The following is a 19965-nucleotide window of genomic DNA, read 5'->3' on the forward strand; positions in this document are numbered from 1 at the left end:
TTGTACTCTCTTCAACGAGCTAAGGCGATATGCGGCTACAGTTAGAAATATGTGTTGCTTGCGATATGCTCGAGAGCACGAGGGATTAACGGCGGGTCTGCGGAGCTGTAGAGCCGCGCGATAGTTATCTCTATAGCATGCAAGTTTTTGCGTTAGCTATGGTCATGCATTACACTGCATCTTAAAGTTGCACGATGGCCGTATCGAAGCTAGTTGCGGTTTTGGTGCTGGGTGTGTTCGTAGACGCGAGCCAAATGCTGGGGCCTTCAAACCCGGCCCTGCTTCCAACCTAAGCTGGTTTTTGGGCGTCCTAGCGCGCTTAGCAAAAGCGTCGCACGGCCACGCAGCCACACAGCCACAGATCCAGCGTCAGCAGCAATAGATTACAGCTAAGCTGCTTTAAGCTAGATGCGCGGGTCCTCCTTGTCTAGCACTTCTAACAGGCAGTCTTGCACTTAGCACAGACGCACGACAATCTCTTGTGCTTAAGTGCAGTGCTCGGAATAGGATGATAATACGACAAGTTCTAAGTTAACAGACTTTTAACGAGATGCAGGAGCTTTTAACGCACCCGCTGCTAGCTAAAGCAAGGCGGTTGCTTAACGCTTATACTAAAGGCTGGCGTGATTTGTCCCCCCGTTTTTGAGATTTGTCCCCCGTCGAAGTACCGAAAATGGCAACTTTTGCGCTCCGCAATGCAATTTCACCGCAACACCACGTGTAATTTTTATCTTTGAAGCTTGGAATACGTTCTGCATGCACTAAAGTACCTCTCGCCTGCATTTTGTAACTTCCGACAGAGATGGGAACGAGCTAAGTGGAGTTGAAGTTGGCGATTTCTTCGAAATTGTCACCAACTTTAATATGCAATTGAACTACAACACAGGCTGATCTTTGGCTTTAAATTTTTGAGGAAGCTTTGCGAGGCCCTAGAATAACTTATGACGTTTGAAAACTTATTTAAAATTCTGCTGGTGTTAAGTTGTGTGGATGCAAAGCAATTCGGTACTTCGGCGGGGGACAAATCTCAAAAACGGGGGGACAAATCACGCCAGCCTATACTAAATTGTTGTATTGCATAGTAAGTAGAATCTATCTCTAAAAGACACTAGGAGAGAATAGACTGTGTAGCTTAAGGCTACTATCCCGAGAATATCTGTTCTTATAACCTGTTGTTGCGTTTGTTATGTTGGGGAGTATCTGTGGCATCCCGTCACGCAGGGTGTCCCGTTACGCGGGGACGGACGTTAGTTAGTCAATGAGTTTTTCTTTAATACAATGCTACCACCGTACATATCCCAACGAGAACGCCTGCCAAAGCACTATGCACCGAGATCATCACCTCCTCAAGGCGCGCTACAGTTCTGCCTAATACGGCCTAGCTCACCACGGAGAGGAAGCTCTACCTGGTATAACTGATGCTGAGCACGAGTGGATGATTGGCAAGGAAAGACCATGTTTAGGGAATCTTCAGGCGCGAGTGGCGCTTCTCCGTGGGTGTGTGTTGCAGGTCTTAGTACAAGAGGCGGGTTCGTTTCCGGATGACATGTAGGTGTGACAGCATCGTCACACATCTCAACAATATCTAACAGGCCATGGTATGACTAGCAAGCTACAGGGCAATAGCGGCCGCGCCTTCCTTTGGCTGAATCTAGCTAGTCTGGCGCGCAGAGTGGGACGCTGGTGACAAAAGTCCGAACGCCGGTTGCAGCGGGCGACGGTCAGGCGCTGGGCTGACGAAGTATTGGAATGCCGGGGATGCAGTTTCTACGAAAGGTCACGTAACTACAAGTCGCGTTGAGAACTATTAACAACGCTGTGCGAGCTGGATTTTGCCTGCCTGTTTCTGTCGTAATCTTATTACCATCTTCATAATTTGTTTGATAAGACATAGTATGGTGGATAGACCTTGTTCTATAATCTGACTGGCATAGATGGGCGAGTTCCTCTGGCTAGCCAGACCCCGAAGCAATACAGGATGATCCTTAAATAGGCAAGGTTCTAAAGCAGAGACAAAGGACCCTGGGTTTAGGCGCCTGGATCCACAGTAGTGATAGTAAACAGGGGCATGAGACGTGGCTATATTGTGCCTTAGAACGCCATTATGCAGCAATCTGTCAAGCATGCCACTGGTGCCCATGCGGTGGGCGATGCACCTGACGTGAGATGCGCTACGCTGCACAACGTTTCCTACAGTACGGGTGTGCAGTCACCATAATTGACGAATGAGCAAAGCGTGGTGAGCTGAGAAGCGAGTGAAGGCAAGCCTTAGAATAAGGCAAACGAGGCAAATGAAGGTAAGAATAGCCATAGTTCCTTGGTCCTCCAATTCATATCCTCATGCCTTTCACCTGCACACGCTTCTCCTGATTCAAAACCACTTCTCTCACGACTGACTACATGCCTACCTCACCAGACAACAGTGATTTTGGATCTATATCCTCATCATGACGAACATGATTCTGTTGATCTTGATTGTTGAGCTCTTGGTTAGTAGCTATACCTCGTTCCCCTAGCATTCCATCAGCTGCGCTTGGTTTAAAACAGAACTATAACCGCATGCCGCCGGGCTGGAAGCGCTCCACTAAACAGACTACATCCCCAAGCACAAGCCTACCCCTGGATCCAGCACGGTGCCTTGTGGTTCGCATATATACAGCCGCGACGACGCGAGATGAACTCTGCCAACGCTATCCTCTAAAGCCAAGCTGAACCTGGACTGAACCATTACCCTTAACACCCCCGGTGCAGATGGCTTTCTTCAACATGACGGATGCCTGCCAATTCGCTGGGCTAAACCTACTCCACTTCGCAGGCTCAGTTAGCAGAAGAATTACAGCGATGGTCTCAGTCGCTACTAATAGACAGATCACTCCCTGGTGGGCGAGCTAGCTGAAAGCTGTACAGCTCCGATGACTGATGCAAGCTCTTTACAGATGTACTAGGACACCGTTATCTCTCTTAGATGATTACAATTCTATGAAACCGGAAAGCAAGCACAAAGGCGCGTTCTAAAGGGAGGTACTCAGCATCTGACTATCTAAAGTGATATAGCCACCAGCTCAGAATCTAAGGAAACTTAGTCAGATACAAAACTATGTAGCAGGCGGCCTTCGCCGCTGGACCGCAGCGTTCCACGGCGGCAACGATATAAACCGCTTCCTTTGAACATCAATGCATAATATCGCGGTGCACACATGATTTTCTGGCGTTTGTAGCCTCCACCACCACTCTGCCCTGTTTACGCCGTCGATCGCATTTGCCGAGTCTCATTCATTCCTCAAATGCTTTATCATCAACCCACTAATCAGAAGCCTTTTAGATGCCCGCTTATCAACAGACGATGATGAACCAGCATAGGCAAGTTTGCTTTGGACTGTAGAGGGGGCAGGTTCCAGGGTCATGTGTGAAAGTCCAAAAATTAGGAGGTCATGTGGTGTTTTGAGATCAGGGGAACCCACATGCAGTGATCCTGCAGTCTCTGGATGCTGGCAGGCTCAGCGCCTTGATGATGTTAGCATTATTGAGCGTGTAGGTCAAGCATCTTACTGTAGATACACAGGCGTATCTTCACTCCATGTTGAGTCAGGCAGTTACGATAAAAACTTGAGAGCGTGCAAAGCGAAGCGCGTTAATGTGAAGGCGTGAGTCACTTCTACCTGCCCCGAGTACAAATTGAAGAGGTATAATATATAAGGAACGAAGGGCGAAACGCTTTGCGCGTTGCCACGTAGTGTTAAAGCTGCAGCGCGACACTACAGCTGGATACAAAGGCTGGCGGTATTGGCGACACCGCGCAGGACGTTGGTTTCCAATTCCATGGATTAGGAACCATTTATGCTTCTAAAACCTGGAGGATCAATGCATTGAAGTGTGCTCCCTTACCTATCAATGCCAAAGACTTATGCCAGTCGACGATAGAAGAATTGCCGAAAGTGATCAGTTCACTTTGTGACTCTGCACATATGTGACCGCCTCGCGGAATCGATGGACGATGCAGGCCGAGAGGAGTAACCATCATCTTTGGATCGCTAGTGACAGGACGCTACGGGAGTGATGATGAACCATTCATTTGTTAAAGGCACGCGCTTATGACCAGCAGAATCAGGTGGCGCAGACGAAAAGCGGTAAACAACAACAACAATATCTAACCGGATATTTTGAAGTATGAAGAAAGATGATACGCGATATCGAAGGGGTCGTGCGCTCACCATATAATGCCAATTGCATATGGTGAAGAGGCTACTGATGGATACATCTTACGCGTGTTACTGTGGGCCAAAGCCGTTATCTGTCAATGTTGGCATATTCACTGGTGATACATTGCTTTGCATTGACCACCCTCCACAATAAAACCTGCAGCAGCCAGTTGGGCCAACATTATGTATGTGGGATGGAAAAGCAGAGAGGATGAACAAACATCTTCCCAACAAGAACAGCTCATTCATTCAGTGCAGTCTACCCACAAAACAACAGTAGGCCTGAAATACAGCTTTAACCTTGACTGCCAGAATACCGCCCAGCGCAATGCTGTTGTGTTATGACAGCATGGCTGAAGCTTTGGTCAGCAATTGCCCTCCCGCTCTTAGACATCGACAGAGTACCAGATGAGGCATCATGGAGGAAGCTCTTTGAATGGCACTATCATGGCAAAGGACTACTGCAAGTCTAGGTCATGGCTGAGGAGTTGCATGACTAACCATGAATCCTGTTCTTGTTGGCATAGTCTGTGTGAAAGCCTCAGCGCCAGAACCGCGGGCAGGCATTCTGCAATCAGGGTTCTGGAGCTGGTTCGGATGATGCCTCAAACAGAGCAATCAACAATGAAGTTTGCGGGTAGTGTCACGTCTGCTGTTCCCCTTTACGACATGTAAAATCCTCATTTCTGAATACACCATGGAGCTTCGGTATGACCACCACTCTTTGGACGCGATCACTGACCACCGTAGGCATTGCGACCCACGGATATTGGCTCTCATCAGACACATGCATTTGATCTATTCGTGATATCTGAATGCTGAGAGATATTGGTTGGTATCTAAATGTCTTCAAAAAGCAAGATCTGCAGCTTAGACTGAGATAACCATTTGAAGGTTCGTTACCTCAGAGCCAAAATTCCCACAGTGGTCAGGCTAACAATGCATCACCCCCTCTTTACATTTCCCATCTGGTATTTTGAAGTACTACACTATTTTGACAAGCCTCAGGCAAATCTGAAAGCCTAAAAGTATCCAGACAACTAGATGTTGAGGGTGGCTGCAAATTATGGAGCGCGTGGTCAACAGACCATCAGGCTACTGAATTACTAGTAGAAAAAGTCAGGACAAACAGCATAACATATGAGTACTGGCGAAGGGATGATAACTACATGTAGCACAATAAAGGATGCTGCATGACCCTGCCTGGGAAAATTTCTCAGTCTACTTGCAGTGGCATTCTGGCCCATGTTGAAACTCCACACCCCTGTTTGCTCAAGTCAGAGCTCAGTTGCCTGTGCTTTTCGTTTAAGACGAGGTGGCTGACAAGGAGTTTGGTGCCGAAGAGGCTTCTCCTGCGGACCCTGGCAGAGATATAGTGTCATATAGATCAATGCATGTCAATTTCCCTATGTATGTATCCTGAGCCGCTAATACAGGGCTCGAGCCTGCGTCGTTTTATAGTGGAATCGAAAGAAAGCTAAGGCTCTCCACCATAGCCTTCACGCCATCTGCAGGACGTGTCGTTTCAAGCTCATGTGCAGCCTCTATTCGGCCGTCTCGGACTTGGGGCAAATTTGGCGTTTCAAAGTCGGAATTCTGTTATACTCAGTCTCTGAAAACAGGAGTGGGAAAGAAAACATACCACAAAGGATACGAAATGAGACGCGATGGTAGAGATGACCGCATCGTCCTCGCTCATCAGATCGGGAAGAACCTTGCTAAATAGAGACATATAGTCTATTAGAGCTAGCATAAGCAATCCAGGACGGTTGTACGGCTGATAGAGACCCCATTCCTCCAAGCTCTTTCGTAACCGGGGAAAGGATGCCTGAATTGCTACTTCCATGTTGCTACGGTGACGTGCGAGGAGAGCCATAGGGCCTTTACAGAATTCCGGTGGTATAGGCATAAGGATAAATCTCTTTCGATGAAGGTATGTGGTCCAGATCTCAAAATCGAGGTCTTTACGGTAGGAGTACTCGAGCGTAGCAAGCACACCACAAAAGTTGTCGAAGATCCTTTCGTGTGCGCGCTCTGTTGCTTGCACTCTTGGACAAACGCCATGTCGCTGCTCACATAGAGGCTGCAAGCCCTTCTCTTTCCAATGTATCCAATCTTCATGTCGAAGAGGAACATTGTAAAGATTCGGGGGTAAATCTGCTTCATAGACGTCTGGCTGGACGAAGACCGCCAGGAATTCTCGGAAAGCTGGAATCTGAAACGTATTAGAACTTTAACACAAAGAATCTCCCAATGTGACTTGCGATAATCTGATGATGATCAGGTTGCGCGTCGTCCAGCGATAACATCGAGGCAAAATCAAGCATCCTGGACAAGGCCATACTTGATGTGGGAATAAGACAAAACGGAGGGCATCGAGCTTACCTATGGTATGTATATTGACTTCAAGCCCTGGGCGGTTAACCCCTGTCTATCTTAGCGCATGGATGGTCGTGTCGATCGCCTTTTTAGATCGCGAGACTTTCAGCTCGAATTCAAAATACGTACATGAAACTACCTTTGGAAAGACGGTAAGATCCACGTAACTACATGGAGCGACTTTCGGCAAACCGCTACTCCCTGCTCACGCTTCAGTGTCTCTATGTAGGACCAAAAAATGAGAAGCACATTTGTCATAATATGATGCTCGTAGGTCGAACAAATATAAATATGCTATTGATGATCTCACGTAGTTGCTGCAAGCAAACTACTATACGAGAATATTGCTGAAGCAGTTCCGAGGTCATCGTATGGTCTTTTGATCTCTGATGAATTGCTTTTTGAGGTCGCGCTCCAATTATATTGGCAGCTACTCTTCATTTTGAGCCCAGGTTCTTCGGCGTTTCACAATGGATATGCCTTCTTCTCGATACTAGCATATATATTAGCTTCGATCCCGATGAGACACGATTGTAGTCTTACCTGCTCAACGGTCTTCGCCTAGCACTCATCGCACCATGTCTTGCCGCATTTCTCACACATATATAATCGCTTTGGTCGAGCTCTGCTACAACAAGTGCAGGGCATCCCTTTCTCACGGGGGATTCGATTCACAGAATGCTTGAAGACAGAGTAAGGGCCAAGCGTCTCTAAACATCCATCACCCTGGGTCTTCGCCATTCCGGTCGGTTGGAAGAGCTGACAGGTAGGACAGAGGGTGTTAGGGTTGCTTTGCATATGATTTTAGACACTGGCCTCTTGGCACTTAGAATAACTTTGGGCTGGATGAGGTTACGTCAGACGGAAAGGACAATCTAGGTAATACTTCTCACATGCTTTCTTGCACATATAGTTGTATGGCTATTATCAAATGACTTGACACGAGTCAACCTCCACATGCACCTTGCAACAGTCCCCTATAAACTACCAGCGCAGTAGACTAAACCGTCCTCACCATCCTCACCATCCTCACCATATCTGAGACGGCCCGCTACCTCTAACTGAACATATACTAGATCAAAACTCACTTGGTATCGCCTCGACAAGTTCTGGGCGCGAGTTGATAGTTTAGTTCCAGAAGAAAGTCCTGAGACACGTACTACGTATATCATGTCATTTCAGATTAAGTAGTGAGGATCGATCCTGGATCAAATGTTCATCAAATGAAGAAAGATCAATTGGATATCGTATCTACGTCCATCTATTAAAGGCGATGTCCTGAAACCTCCTACGCTCTAAGATTTCCGTTCCGGTGATGCCCGATCAGTTTGATCAATCCTTTTTCGTCAGTGTTATCGGAGTTGAGTAACAGACCGTTTTCCAGATGAATTTTTTTGAGCTGGTCATGCATTTCTTTGGGCATGTTGGTAGTGTAGGACTTGAAATGGTCCTGGTCCATGCGACCAATAATGGCCTGATTGATGGCATCCAGTCCCTGGCACTCGTGCTCTGCTCTCTGTTAACGGCGCTCTACTAAGTGGAGTCGAGACAGACCAAGCTGATGCTTCTGTCGCATTATAAGTTGCTTGTAGTCTTCAAAACAGACGAGGAAACGTGTAAGCTTGTGCTTACCCTCCACAGTGTCGGTTTTCTCCATAACATGAACCTCAGGAAATACTTCTGTCTTTTCGGGCAATATCGCTTCGATGTAAACAATGTCCTCCTTGTTCTCCTCTTCACACGCCCATGCCTAGACAATACGAAACGGAATCGTTACGGCGATGTCGACTTTCTCCAAACCATGTAGAAATATAAGGAAGTTTGCCGATATTGGAGGCCGATATAGCCAGTCTCGAGCGGATTTGATTGTGTCATCGGGCGGATTGAAATAATTCGAGAAGGTTCTAAGCATGATGGAGGCGATAAATTGCGGAAGGAGATGCTTTGAAAGTGGAACGGTAAACCAAGATATAGATTGCGGCGAAGCCAAGGAAATAGATAATTCCCAGGCTTCTTATTACAGGAGAAATAGTTGCTTTTATCATGCAAAACCGCTTCTCGAGTGGAGCCATGTCCAACTCCACAACTACCATACGTCTTCATCAAGCTAATCCCTTTGTGCCGTTTCTTCCACATCAAACTGCCACATTGAAACTACTTGCAGCGTTCTTGCATGCATAGTACGATATAAACACCGACCAACACAACGAACCATGCCTGGGCACTCTTTCACCGCCAATCGATTTCTCAGGTGGCTTCGAGGGCAATACTGGCCCCGGTCTAGGTTGACATACGTGGGCTACTAGCAGTGCATGAACTAGCGGTGAGAGAGCAGCTTAACAATATTCACCCCGGCGTGCATTCTGAACCAAAGCAGCTCTTCCCGCTTGCGCATCAGATTAACCAGACAGGTCAGCATCTGGGATGATCATCGCGATAAGGCGGCCTTTCTTTATAGAAACTATCCATGTCACGAACTGCTTCGATAGGTGGTCGCATTTAGGCATATGGATTGTTCGCGTAGCACAGACCACAGCCAATTACAGGAAGTCTTCCAGTGCTCATCGTAAACCTAATTGACACCAAGGAAGAGCTCCCTAGCTAAGGCCGCCCCGGTCGGCCAGATATGTCAAAGAATTAGTGCTGTATGCATAGCTGCACAAGAAACGACCGGTGCATGTTGATGGGCAGGATTTCTTCTGATGTGGCCAGACGTTTGTGGACATAATCATGCTAAGAAGAAAAGAGTTGTATTACATGGCTGCCTATAAGGATGACTCAGATAAATCAATCACTCTCCTCATGTAGGGCTAAAGGTACGCAGACAGGTGGGCGGACACTTTTTGCCTGACTCCAGCAAACGGCGGTCAACTTCCTCAGGTACAAGATCTTCAAGTTAGAGATGGTTGATCCAAAATGAACACAGTAGCATGTAACGGCCCGTCTCTTGCAGGCGTAGTGCTCCACTGTAAGCATGACTACCCATAATATCTTCTACCTGTTCCGTAGTACTCTCTTGTCCAACAAGCGTAGGGAAACTTACCGCTGGCATAAGCTGAACTGTATCGGAGATGGTGCGTACGAGAACCCTCATCCCGTAAACCCCTTGTACAGTTGCGTCCACAAAATCAATCCAGAGTACGTCGCGGACGTTAACAAATAGAGAGGCATCTGCCGCTTTCTTTGACTGTGGTGTAACGTCAGGAGTTGGACGCCGAGGGAAGTGGTCCCACGGCTGACGCTCCTGCACGAATGTCTCGGAAGAGGCGTGTGATGCCGCAGACGATGGGACACTGATAATGTGGCTGGACTTAGATGTTCGATCTGTTGTCGCTTCCTGCATTAGATTTTGCCTTCCATGTTCCTCCTGGTGGAAATCAAAGAGGTGTTGACGGTGGAATATTTTTCCACACATGCCACACCCCCTGGGAGGCACGAGTAAGCCCGAAGCAACTGTGCGTGAAGAGGAGTCATCTGATGGAGCGGTGCGCACAAGTGGCGTCTCAGAAGTAGGGCTTAGGATAGCAAACGCTGTTGTGCTTCGTGGTGGACTCGTAGATGAGTTCAGATCGGTGGTAGTGTCGCTCAGCGTAGAGATTTGATCTTCTGGTCTTCTTTGTACATGATTTCCTGTGCTAGGTCAGAATTCTGTGCTAGATAGCTACAGTCAAGATCACTACGACCATGCTCGGATGGTCGATATGAGTAGGAGCAACGTACGAGGTGGGTAAGGAGCCACGTTATTCCCAAGGACGAGTAGTTCCGTGTTGGTGTTGATTGTGGCAGGAGGAATGGTTGCAGGCGAAGCAGCGCCAGCGCATTCAAAGGCAAGACTGCGCTCTTGAGGTAGGAAATGCGTGAGCCAAGATCCGATGTATGATGGAAACCACCCAAAATAGATGCAACATCCATCATCATCCTCATCTGCTGTCTTGTTTCCCCATGAAATGCTTCCAGGGCGGCCTCGGCACCTTTCAAGGATCTAAATTCTTCCTCGCTGAACGTGAGCATGTGCTCCAGCTTCGTGTCCGGACCATTGCTATCCACAACCCTCGCCTGGAAAGATATGCAAGGTCCCTTTCTTAGTTTCCGTTCGATGGCGACCACTCTCCGTTCCTGCGATGGTTAGATCTAGACGAAGCAGAGATAGGCTCATCTACCTCCGTTGTGCATGCAAATTTTCGAGTTTGAGCCATCCTGGCTTCGAAGCCAACAGAGGGTACTGGCTCTTCGTGCAGGAAGGCAACCGGTGAAGGACGCAGGCAGGTGAGGACGATGCAGGACAGCGGCTCAGCCTTCATAGGAAGGTTCATGATATGGAGCTCAAGCCGTCCTTTGGACTCGAGTGAGACATAGAAAAGCCACTGCTGTCTTAGAGGCGGCTCGGTTCAGGGCAATTGCCGACGAACGGCATGGACGCGAACAAAGGTACAGGCAACCCGCGCGGCACGTCTCCGATAGCCTGGCTAAGCGTTGAACGCCATTAGTCTGAGCCAGAGCGATCCTATCTGTGTACATGTCAGTCACGTTGGACCTCTTCTGTTTGACTGACAGCATCCGAGATTAACTTGATAGTTGGTGATGAGTGAGCTCATCACAGCATGACGCATTTGAAAGGCCTATAGTTTTCGGACACTACGCCGATCAAAGTTACGTAGGGCAGCACCGCGGCACCTATCTCTCACACACCGATAGCGACGTTGGAGCCACTATGGCCTGGACCATGCAGGCGCGTGCAGCCAGCGGCCCGCATATCTGATACCTGAGCGTGCTATGTGATGTACCGCGACAAGGATCTGTAAGTATTGGGTGATGGACACGCTAACACTAGCGAGTTGGACGGCCAAGACAATCACGGACACGATGTCCACATTCTCCTTGGCACCAGCAGCGTGTCACAACTACACCACAACAAGTCCGATCCGTCTTCATTGCATCGCCAACCCGAGATGAACACTCCTAATATACCACGTATAGTGGAGATTGAGTGCACCGTCAGCGTTGGCCCGGGAGTCCAGTGCAGCGCATCTCGAAATGGTTTCATCACAATACAAACGAAGACCGAATCAATCACCATCTTGTTACAACGAATCATCAACAAGAAGAGGATTACAGTTAAGCCTGTCGACCAACAGCCTGTTCAAACAGTGGCATCTTCTTCTGGAAGTAGTACAAGTCAAGCAAAATTTTGGTTTGCAGGAAACAACGACCCAGACAATACGCCCCAAGACGAGGTCGACGACGGACCAGATGATCTTCTCAGCAGCGACGATGAAGAAACACCAGGATTTGCAGGTGAAGTTGCGGGAAAAGCAGACAATGGGGCAGAGAATTTATTCAGAGGGAAGAATCATGCAGGTCTTGATGAGCATGAAGACAGGGAAGGCGATATCGATGCGATCAACAGTGATGGTTCCAACAACAAAAGATCCGGGCAAAAGAAACAGAAAAAGCCGACTTCGGACGAAGAATTGACGAAAATTTGTCAGACACTCGCATCGAAGACCTTGAAGAAATGGAAGTTAAAGCAACACAAGGAAAAGAAGAGTTTAGAAGCATTGCTTTCTAATTGGCCTACTTTTTTCGGCCATACCAGTTATGCATCCCTTGGGCAATGGTCATATCGAGCTCTCGACACTTCAGAAAAATTTGGGGGCCTCCAGCGACCTTTCCATAAAATGGGCCTCGCTAATTGGTGGAATGGATGCTTAAAACGGAGGACTTCGGAAAACACTACCACTCGTGTTAAGGCACGAATGGTTTCAGCCTTAGAGCCAGACTTTGAGAAGCTCGACTCGAAAGAGAAGGAGGCAAAGCGAAAACAAATCGACAGATACGTACTTCAGGGCGAGATTATTTCCCTGATGTTCACTCGAGCCCCTGGTTTAGTTATCACAGTCTCTGATCTCATTACAACATCTGAGTATGCGCCCTAGTCTTCACTTATTCCATATCACTAACGCCATCAGGTACCATGATTTGTGGAGCAACAGACATCGGTCCCCTGTTTCTGGTTTCAATTGGATAAATGAGGAATTAATTCAGGACTCAGAGTTGTACTCAGAGTCAGTACAGAGCATATTCAGTCTCATGCATCAGCACTTCAGTAAGTCAATCCCTGGCCTTATAATGCTCGGGCTATCACTTAGTTCCGTAGCGTTCATCAGCAATGACCCCGAACCAAAAGTCAGTCCGCCAATCAGGCGAATCTGGAACGACTGTCACATCATCCTGCCATCGAGGACGCCTAGCTCGAAAGAGCTCGTACCCTCCTACCAAACCTCTCTATGCGATCAACAGTCGTTTGTCGACTCTATCGAAGAAAGTACAAACGCCACCAAACGACGGAAGACCTCAAGACATGCCACATCCCAGATTCAGGCAAAGCTAGGTACGATTCAGATGTCAGAATACCTCCTCTTGCAGTTTGGGGCTTGCCCTGGCCTCTTCGTAGAAAACCAAGCTCTCGATGTTACAATTGCTGCAAACGTTCTTCAGTCACTCCAACATGGCAACCGAGGCTACACGGGGTTGCTGCCAGTTCACTGCTGGACTACCAACTGCAACCCTGCCACGCCGCCTCAAGTATCTTAGAACATTGCAATTAGGGCAGATTATGAGCGATGCTGCCAGCAGGGGAAGCGAGTAATGCGTCAACAGAATACCGCCAGGTTTCGTGTGATGACAGCGCAGGATCCGTTATGCGATCATGCCATCTCTCAACGAGTGATCTTGGTCGCTCGGAGCCTGACCAACAGTACTTTCCTAGTCATTTAGGTGTGTTGCTAGACGGACAGGCGAACGGCTTTACTTCAGATGGGCTAGCTGTAGTCAACCAAATTTCGGGTATTGATGAGCACGAATCTCAGCAATTGCCGGTCGCGGATGGATTATTTCTGAGCAACTTCATGCAAGAATATCGAGAAATCATGTAATTAAAGACCTCAATGATTATCAAATTTATGAGCCATGTACGCCATGGCTTCTTATCTTAATGCTCATATTTGAATGGCAGCACATAGAAATCAACAAATTCTGATACCGAGAAGGAGACGTTAGGAAGCACTAGGTGTATTCCCTTCTCCAGCGGCCTCGCTACCTTTTTCGCCTTGTTCTCCCCAAAGATGTTGTTGGCCTGCTGGGACCGAAGAGAGATCAGGCGCCGGTGTGCTTAGTCTCGCTGCGGTTGGCGTGACCAGCCGGATATGTTACCATGATCTCCCCAGTTTCACGCCGATGGACAATCGGCAACTTTCCTACGGCATCGCTGATGTCGTTCAACTATGTATCATTAGCAATGCCATTAAGATCTCTCAGGCGCATACCTGACTGAAGGCTATTATTTACAGCTTTGGGTTTCGTTTTCGTTGTAACGAAGGACAGCGAAGTTCGCAGTATTGAGCGCTGTGTGGTCACCAAGAATCACCTCCGCAACCCGTTCGTCGAGTTTTGAGTGGGAAGGCAAATAATTGTATGATGACATGAAGAAAAACAGATGGTCTTGAATTTATCAATGTAAAGTTGATGTATTTATATGACACGTTGAAGCCTTGGTAACATTGGGCCGAACACGCTGGCGAACTGGATTTGGTTCACTAGCGTCATACCACGTGCCGACGCCACAAAATGCCAAGACCCAAGCCGAAAACTCCGTAAGACCGACGCACCAGCTAAGAATTTTGGCCGCTTCCGCCTGATCCTGAAGTGACACCGTTTGTGCTCCTCTGCTGCTCATCGTCGGTATTAGGTGACATATAATCGCTCAAGTAAGTTGAGCTGTTTGCGGCACGAGCACCATTGTTCTCAGTATGACCATCGGAGCCACGACTAGGCCGATTACTAGTCATAACATTCGCGGTCTGTTCGGTGTTGTGATTGGGAGAATCAGGAGCTGAGGACTCCGTGTTGCTGTCAGAGTGAGGCATGGAGATTGAGCCGGTAACTCCTATAACCCAAAATATGCAATGCTCTCGCGGCACGTCTGGTTAGTTTGGTGGGTCAGAGATCCTTTCGAGTGAAGGTAAGACCTAGTTCCGTCAGTGGAGGAAGGAAGTGTGATTGAATTGGCCTACCTCCAGCGACGATGGTCTTGGACTGCCAGGCTAGACAGAGGGGTGGATAAGGGTCAAAGATCGCTGCACTCGGATATCTCCCCGTGCTAACGCGGGATATCGGAGACGCCCCTAAGGATGAGAGGCTCGTTAGCATACATTTCTATCGACCCTTTCGAAATCGAGAATGCGCTTGGAGAAGAAGGCTGACCTACAACAAATACCACGACAATACGAGGCACAGAGGGTATCAGCGGACGTTTTAGTGCTGCCAAAAGAGACGGCAAAGCAGGGGATGTCGAAGGCGTCGAAATGTTGAATTGTCAACTGAGAAACAAACTGGGCAAAGGGAACGTGCCAAGCAAGATGAAGGATGATGGCTTTGAGATATTGAAGTAGAGGGTGGCCATTGGTCTTTTATATGTATTGAAGACCCTATAAATATATTGTTCCTCTCATCACCCACAACTACGCTTCCCCTCTGTGCTGATACCGCACAGCACGTCTGCAGAAGCGGCAAGCGAGCGCCATATTCTTGGATCATACAGAGACCCACGTCCTATGCCGCCGCATCTCCAACTTTATAGATGCCTGCAAGCACGAAGGGGCTTGCAGATCAAATTGCTTTCCGCGCGGATCGAAGCGGTGGGCGCCTCGAATACCGCCCATATCTATACACCTAGTCTCACTCTCGGGATGCGCATCAACAATCACTACTATTGCATAAGACAACTCCTCCACTTCCATCTAGGCTTCTTTGTCGTATCGCAGGATACCGTAAGATTAGCGGAGAATGTCTGCAAATTTGGAGAGGCTTGCAGAGCGCATAATTCGCTGACCCCAACATGATTCTGGTACCTCCGCCCATGTTCTACATTAAACCCTACGATATGTATGACCAGCCTACACGCCCAGTACATGAGTACACGCTCAGGTAGCTCAAACATGCTCTAATTACGCTCTAGTACACGCTACGTGTGACGCAACTGTTGCGGCAGTGAAATGATTGGAGGTAACAACCGAATATGAGATAGTCACGTGACAGTGCGGGGCAACGGCTGGCCGGCTGCTCGACGGTTCGGAAGCAGGAGCAATGCCATAAGCTCATGTTTTTTTTTACACATCAGACTGGCAATTTTATTGTTCAATATAAGCAGAGTCAGTTGATACGGCGCAAAGTCACTTTTTCGAGCTGCTTTCGAAGTCTGCGTTACGGCCTAAAAGCGTGAGTGCCTAACGCATGCGACAAATTGCATGGCTCCACGACCCCTCAATGACCCCTCCAACAACCATCTGCAGCCCCCAACCTTTCGAGTCTACACATCCTCATAACGCGCACATCGCATCGAAACTTTCATACGCGCACTTTGATCGCTTTCTCCACCAGCAAGTGCTCAACCCTCTGAGCATCGATCAGGTATACTTTTGCTGACGCATTTATGCGTCTCCAGTGTCAACGGGGCGACCGCCACTCCACACACCACAAAACCCCACGCGCGAGCACCAACTGTCCGATCAACTCGCTCCACGCTCTTCTCGTCACATATTATATCTTGATGGTAGGTAAGATTATCTCTCTCAATTCATAACTAATCTTTTCCAGGCTTTCGACGCCGACAAAGTACAACCGCCCAACGCAGATATAGATTTTACAGATGTTAAGGATAATGTTGCCACGGTAGTAACGGGTCGAGGTCAAACTGTGGAATGGAGAAATAGCAGCGTCACTGTGTTTGAGAAAGATAAGGAAGGGAATGAGAAGCGTACGCGGCTACCTCATATTGAGAATGGAGGACTAATAGTCGAAGAGGGCTGGGAGCTATACATCGCAAAGGGAAAATTCATGGAGTTAGATTGAGGGAAATCTATCGTGATGCGGCGGCCACACCGAGCTTTTTCTGGATCTTGACACCTTCCATTACGCTCAATGTCAGGTCGATCGTAGCCTTACTCTTTGAAAAGGTCATTGATATACATTTTGTTTTTCCATGTCCTTCTCTTAACTCGTTCGCCCTAATGCTACATGTAGTGATTGCAGCATGTATATCTGCCCCGAAAACGGCAACGATGTCCTCGTCTAAGACGCCCTTCATTGTATGCTGAGAATAAGGTATAATCTGCAACAACCCGCCATCGTGGACGACCCAAAAGGCATCCGTCACCCAAGTTACTTCTACCTTGAACAATGCCATTGCGACCTCTTTAGTACTTTCTTCGCAAAGGTCCAATGACATGAAACAAGGCGCGGAGAGATCGGGTGGCCACATCGGCAGGCGCATTATGACTGCTTTCCAGTCGTCACTCAGCTCCGTATTCTCAATCCTGTCTACTAGGTATTGTCCAAAAACTTCTTTAGTTCCTGCTCTTTCGGCGTATTTCAATTCGACCCACGGTTCTGACGTGCTTCTTAACAGTTGGTTGGTCTCTTGGGGCAATGGTACAATCCTATTGTCTTCTGAATGATCAAAAAGCGATCGCATAGTAGGAGACATGATTGTGTCATTGCGCCGTTCCCTGATTCTTTCAACCAATCCATCGAGTATAGCTGCTTTCGTAGAATCGATCTGATTCTGCGAGAAAGCGGCAACACATAACGTGTAAGAGTCGGAGTCGATCGCCAATACTCTTCTTAGGAATTTGTGTTGCTTAAGGGAGGCCCCTGACCTCTTCGTCTTCTTATCTTCCATCACTTTCTCAATGCGCCTGATGTGGCCCTTTGTCAAGCGTAGCGATAGCTCAATGTCGTTGAACGTTTCCATGAGCTGTGTCCATCCTGACTCAACGTTTTTGAACCCGACTCGACCGCGCGACCGTTGCGCTGGCATCGTGTAGATGACCGTGTAGATGACCGTGTAGATGACCGTGTAGTTGACTGTAAGAGTGAGCGTGCGGTTGTGTGTGCGATTGAGCGTATGTGGCTACACTGGCCCGAATAGCCGAGCGAGCGAGGACATCATCACCACATGAGCTTATGACGTGATTGGTCGACAGCTGGACTGTGCTCAGTGTGCGGTAGGCATGCGGCACAGGACATAAGCGAAGCGCAACATCATTATATCACTGGCGCTAATGGTGTTCCGCTACGAGTGGACGCACATTACGGCGCTTAACATGATAACCTTACGTGTGTGCCATGTGCAGCCTGAATGGCGCTAACCTAATCAGTCATCACCCCGGGTGATAGCTAGTTAGCTTGGCGTCGTTGCGTGAATTGCTGAATCTGCCTTTCCATCATCTGTTACAGACTTCCCCGCGAAACGGGCGACCAGGACGAAGCATGGCTGAACAACTTTCGCATCTGCTTCGACCAACTCAGACATCTGGTGTCTCAGGTCGAGAGGCGTAATATAGTGTCTATTGTATGAATGTAGATAGCAAACATACAGAAGGCCGTAGAGCATAATGAAGCGTTGTTGAGCACCGTGGAGCACTATGGCTGACACTCATTGCAAGGGTTGGCAGCAATTACTTCCGCCCGGGGCTAATATACACGCGTACCATACATGGGCAAACCGGTTAACCGGTTTCGCTTACCGACCGAAACGACCAATCTGAACGATTTATACATGGGCAAAATGATCGGTCGTTCCGATCGGTCTACATTTTCAACTGGTCTGATTGGTTGGACCGGTTAAACTGGGGGTCGTTTCGGTCGGTAAGCGAAACCGGTTAACCGGTTTGCCCATGTATGACGCGTACAAGGTAAGCGGGAGTTCTCACTGGCGCTGGCGCCCACCCCTAACTGTCAAACCACCCTCGACTGTCGCTTGTGTGAGGATGACGTGCCCTAGGCCCTTCTGTTGGCAATGTGCTGCTTGCGGCCATCTGCATACGAAAAGGACAATAGCATGAACGACAGGGATCTCAATTCAAGCCCCACCTCTACGGTCTGTTCGTCAGTGAGACAGGCTTTAACAGGGATGGTGAACCAATCAGGTCCCGTTCAATTTTTAAGGTGTTTCCAGACTGAATCAACATCTTGAAATCCATCACGCATACACTTCTGTCGCGTAGACATGGCGTAGTTGAGCGTAGGATTGAGTGTAGGGTTGAGCGCCGGAATGAGCGCCGGGTTGCGCAAAGATGCATTATCATAATATGGGTACATGATTGGCGGATGGCTGAATTGCGCCTGGACCCCTTGTTAGAACACGCGTATTACAGTAAGCTGTCAGACAGTCTGCCTCCCTTGATTGCTCATCTTCTACTAACATGAATTTTAGCTCGCCCGATTGCTGCAGATCTTTATCTCTCCTGGCCGGACTATATGGGCAGTACATCTAGTGGCGACCTTAACTATAATGGACATTGTTTCTGCGGTTATGTAGGTGGATTGCATCTGTACTCGAAGCTATCTAATCGCAAATAGAGGCAAAACAATATCTCCTGCTTACGAGTCGGCACTGCTTGCTCGTCTCGCTGCTGCATCGCTTCTATGTGCGGTACTTTCACGCGAGCAAGTAAAGGCCCACGAAAACTCGGGATTTGAGCGGAGAGACGAAGAATATGTGCGGTTGTTGCATACTTTCGTCTTTGCCAACGCGACTGCAGCGTCTATCCAATTGTGTAATCTATGTACAATAGCGGAAGCTCTTCACTCTCTGGCTTGAACTCTTTTGTTCCAACTGTTGGAAGTATATGATTTAGGTACTTGCTCGTGGAATGCGGGAAACTTCTCTCTCTATGCAGGAAGCGGGTGTGTGATTTCATCCCCGGCTTGGTTCACATATTGAGTACTCTACAATTACATACCGATGTCTTCCATCAGACGCCTAAAAGGCTCCATAGCAGCATCTGAAAGTGGGATGTCATCAGACTCCGCAACAATCAATTAAGTGGGTCCTAGAAGGTTCAGATTGACTTGATTGATTACGTCTTTAGGCCTAGCAATTTCCTATACAAGTTTAACTCCTACCTAGATAGGTAAGTGGGTCTCTGACAGAGTCCAGATTGAATTGATTGTTGCGGACTGTGGATGTCATAGTCGAAGCCATGGGCTACAGTTGAAACCTCCTTCAGGTTTACCTCCATTTTCCACTTCCGCATAACGTTGATAAGCTCGATTGAGCTCGCAATTGGCACCTGTACATCGTCTTTGCCATGTATAACAAGAAAATTTGTTGCAAGATTAGGACATGTTTGTGCCTGCTGTTCGTATATCACTTCTCATCTGTAGGAGGTAATTTTAGGTAAATGCATATTAATATCTTTCTACGTCCTCTATTTCCCGGACTCGGCCTCTGTGTTCTGCATAAGCATGTGTCGCACGGTTGGGTGCAGGTATCATAGACAGAATGGTTAGTTAGAAGTGAGTGTATGTTTTATTGTTTGCAGCA

At 48.1% G+C, this 19965-nt stretch overlaps 3 protein-coding genes across 3 annotated transcripts; 2 read left to right on the plus strand and 1 right to left on the minus strand.

Moving 5' to 3' along the window:
• Nucleotides 1-11441: 11441 nt before the first annotated feature.
• ALTATR162_LOCUS2185 (uncharacterized protein) lies at nucleotides 11442-13172 on the plus strand (the record flags this gene model as incomplete). Its single annotated transcript, XM_043309787.1, has 4 exons — nucleotides 11442-11502; nucleotides 11556-12501; nucleotides 12548-12684; nucleotides 12736-13172. 4 exons carry the CDS (start codon nucleotides 11442-11444, stop codon nucleotides 13170-13172), a joined length of 1581 nt encoding a protein of 526 aa, XP_043165722.1.
• Nucleotides 13173-16494: 3322 nt separating this feature from the next.
• Nucleotides 16495-17454, minus strand: ALTATR162_LOCUS2186 (uncharacterized protein; the record flags this gene model as incomplete). Its single annotated transcript, XM_043309788.1, has 1 exon — nucleotides 16495-17454. The coding sequence occupies one exon, from the start codon at nucleotides 17452-17454 to the stop codon at nucleotides 16495-16497; it is 960 nt and encodes a 319-aa protein (XP_043165723.1).
• A 1292-nt stretch (nucleotides 17455-18746) lies between these two features.
• Nucleotides 18747-19118, plus strand: ALTATR162_LOCUS2187 (uncharacterized protein; the record flags this gene model as incomplete). The annotated part of the gene is made up of 3 exons (XM_043309789.1): nucleotides 18747-18792; nucleotides 18853-18953; nucleotides 18999-19118. The coding sequence occupies 3 exons, from the start codon at nucleotides 18747-18749 to the stop codon at nucleotides 19116-19118; spliced, it is 267 nt and encodes an 88-aa protein (XP_043165724.1).
• Nucleotides 19119-19965: the final 847 nt, after the last annotated feature.

Source organism: Alternaria atra (assembly GCF_907166805.1).
Source record: "Alternaria atra isolate CS162 genome assembly, contig: 21, whole genome shotgun sequence".
Lineage (NCBI taxonomy): Eukaryota > Fungi > Ascomycota > Dothideomycetes > Pleosporales > Pleosporaceae > Alternaria > Alternaria atra.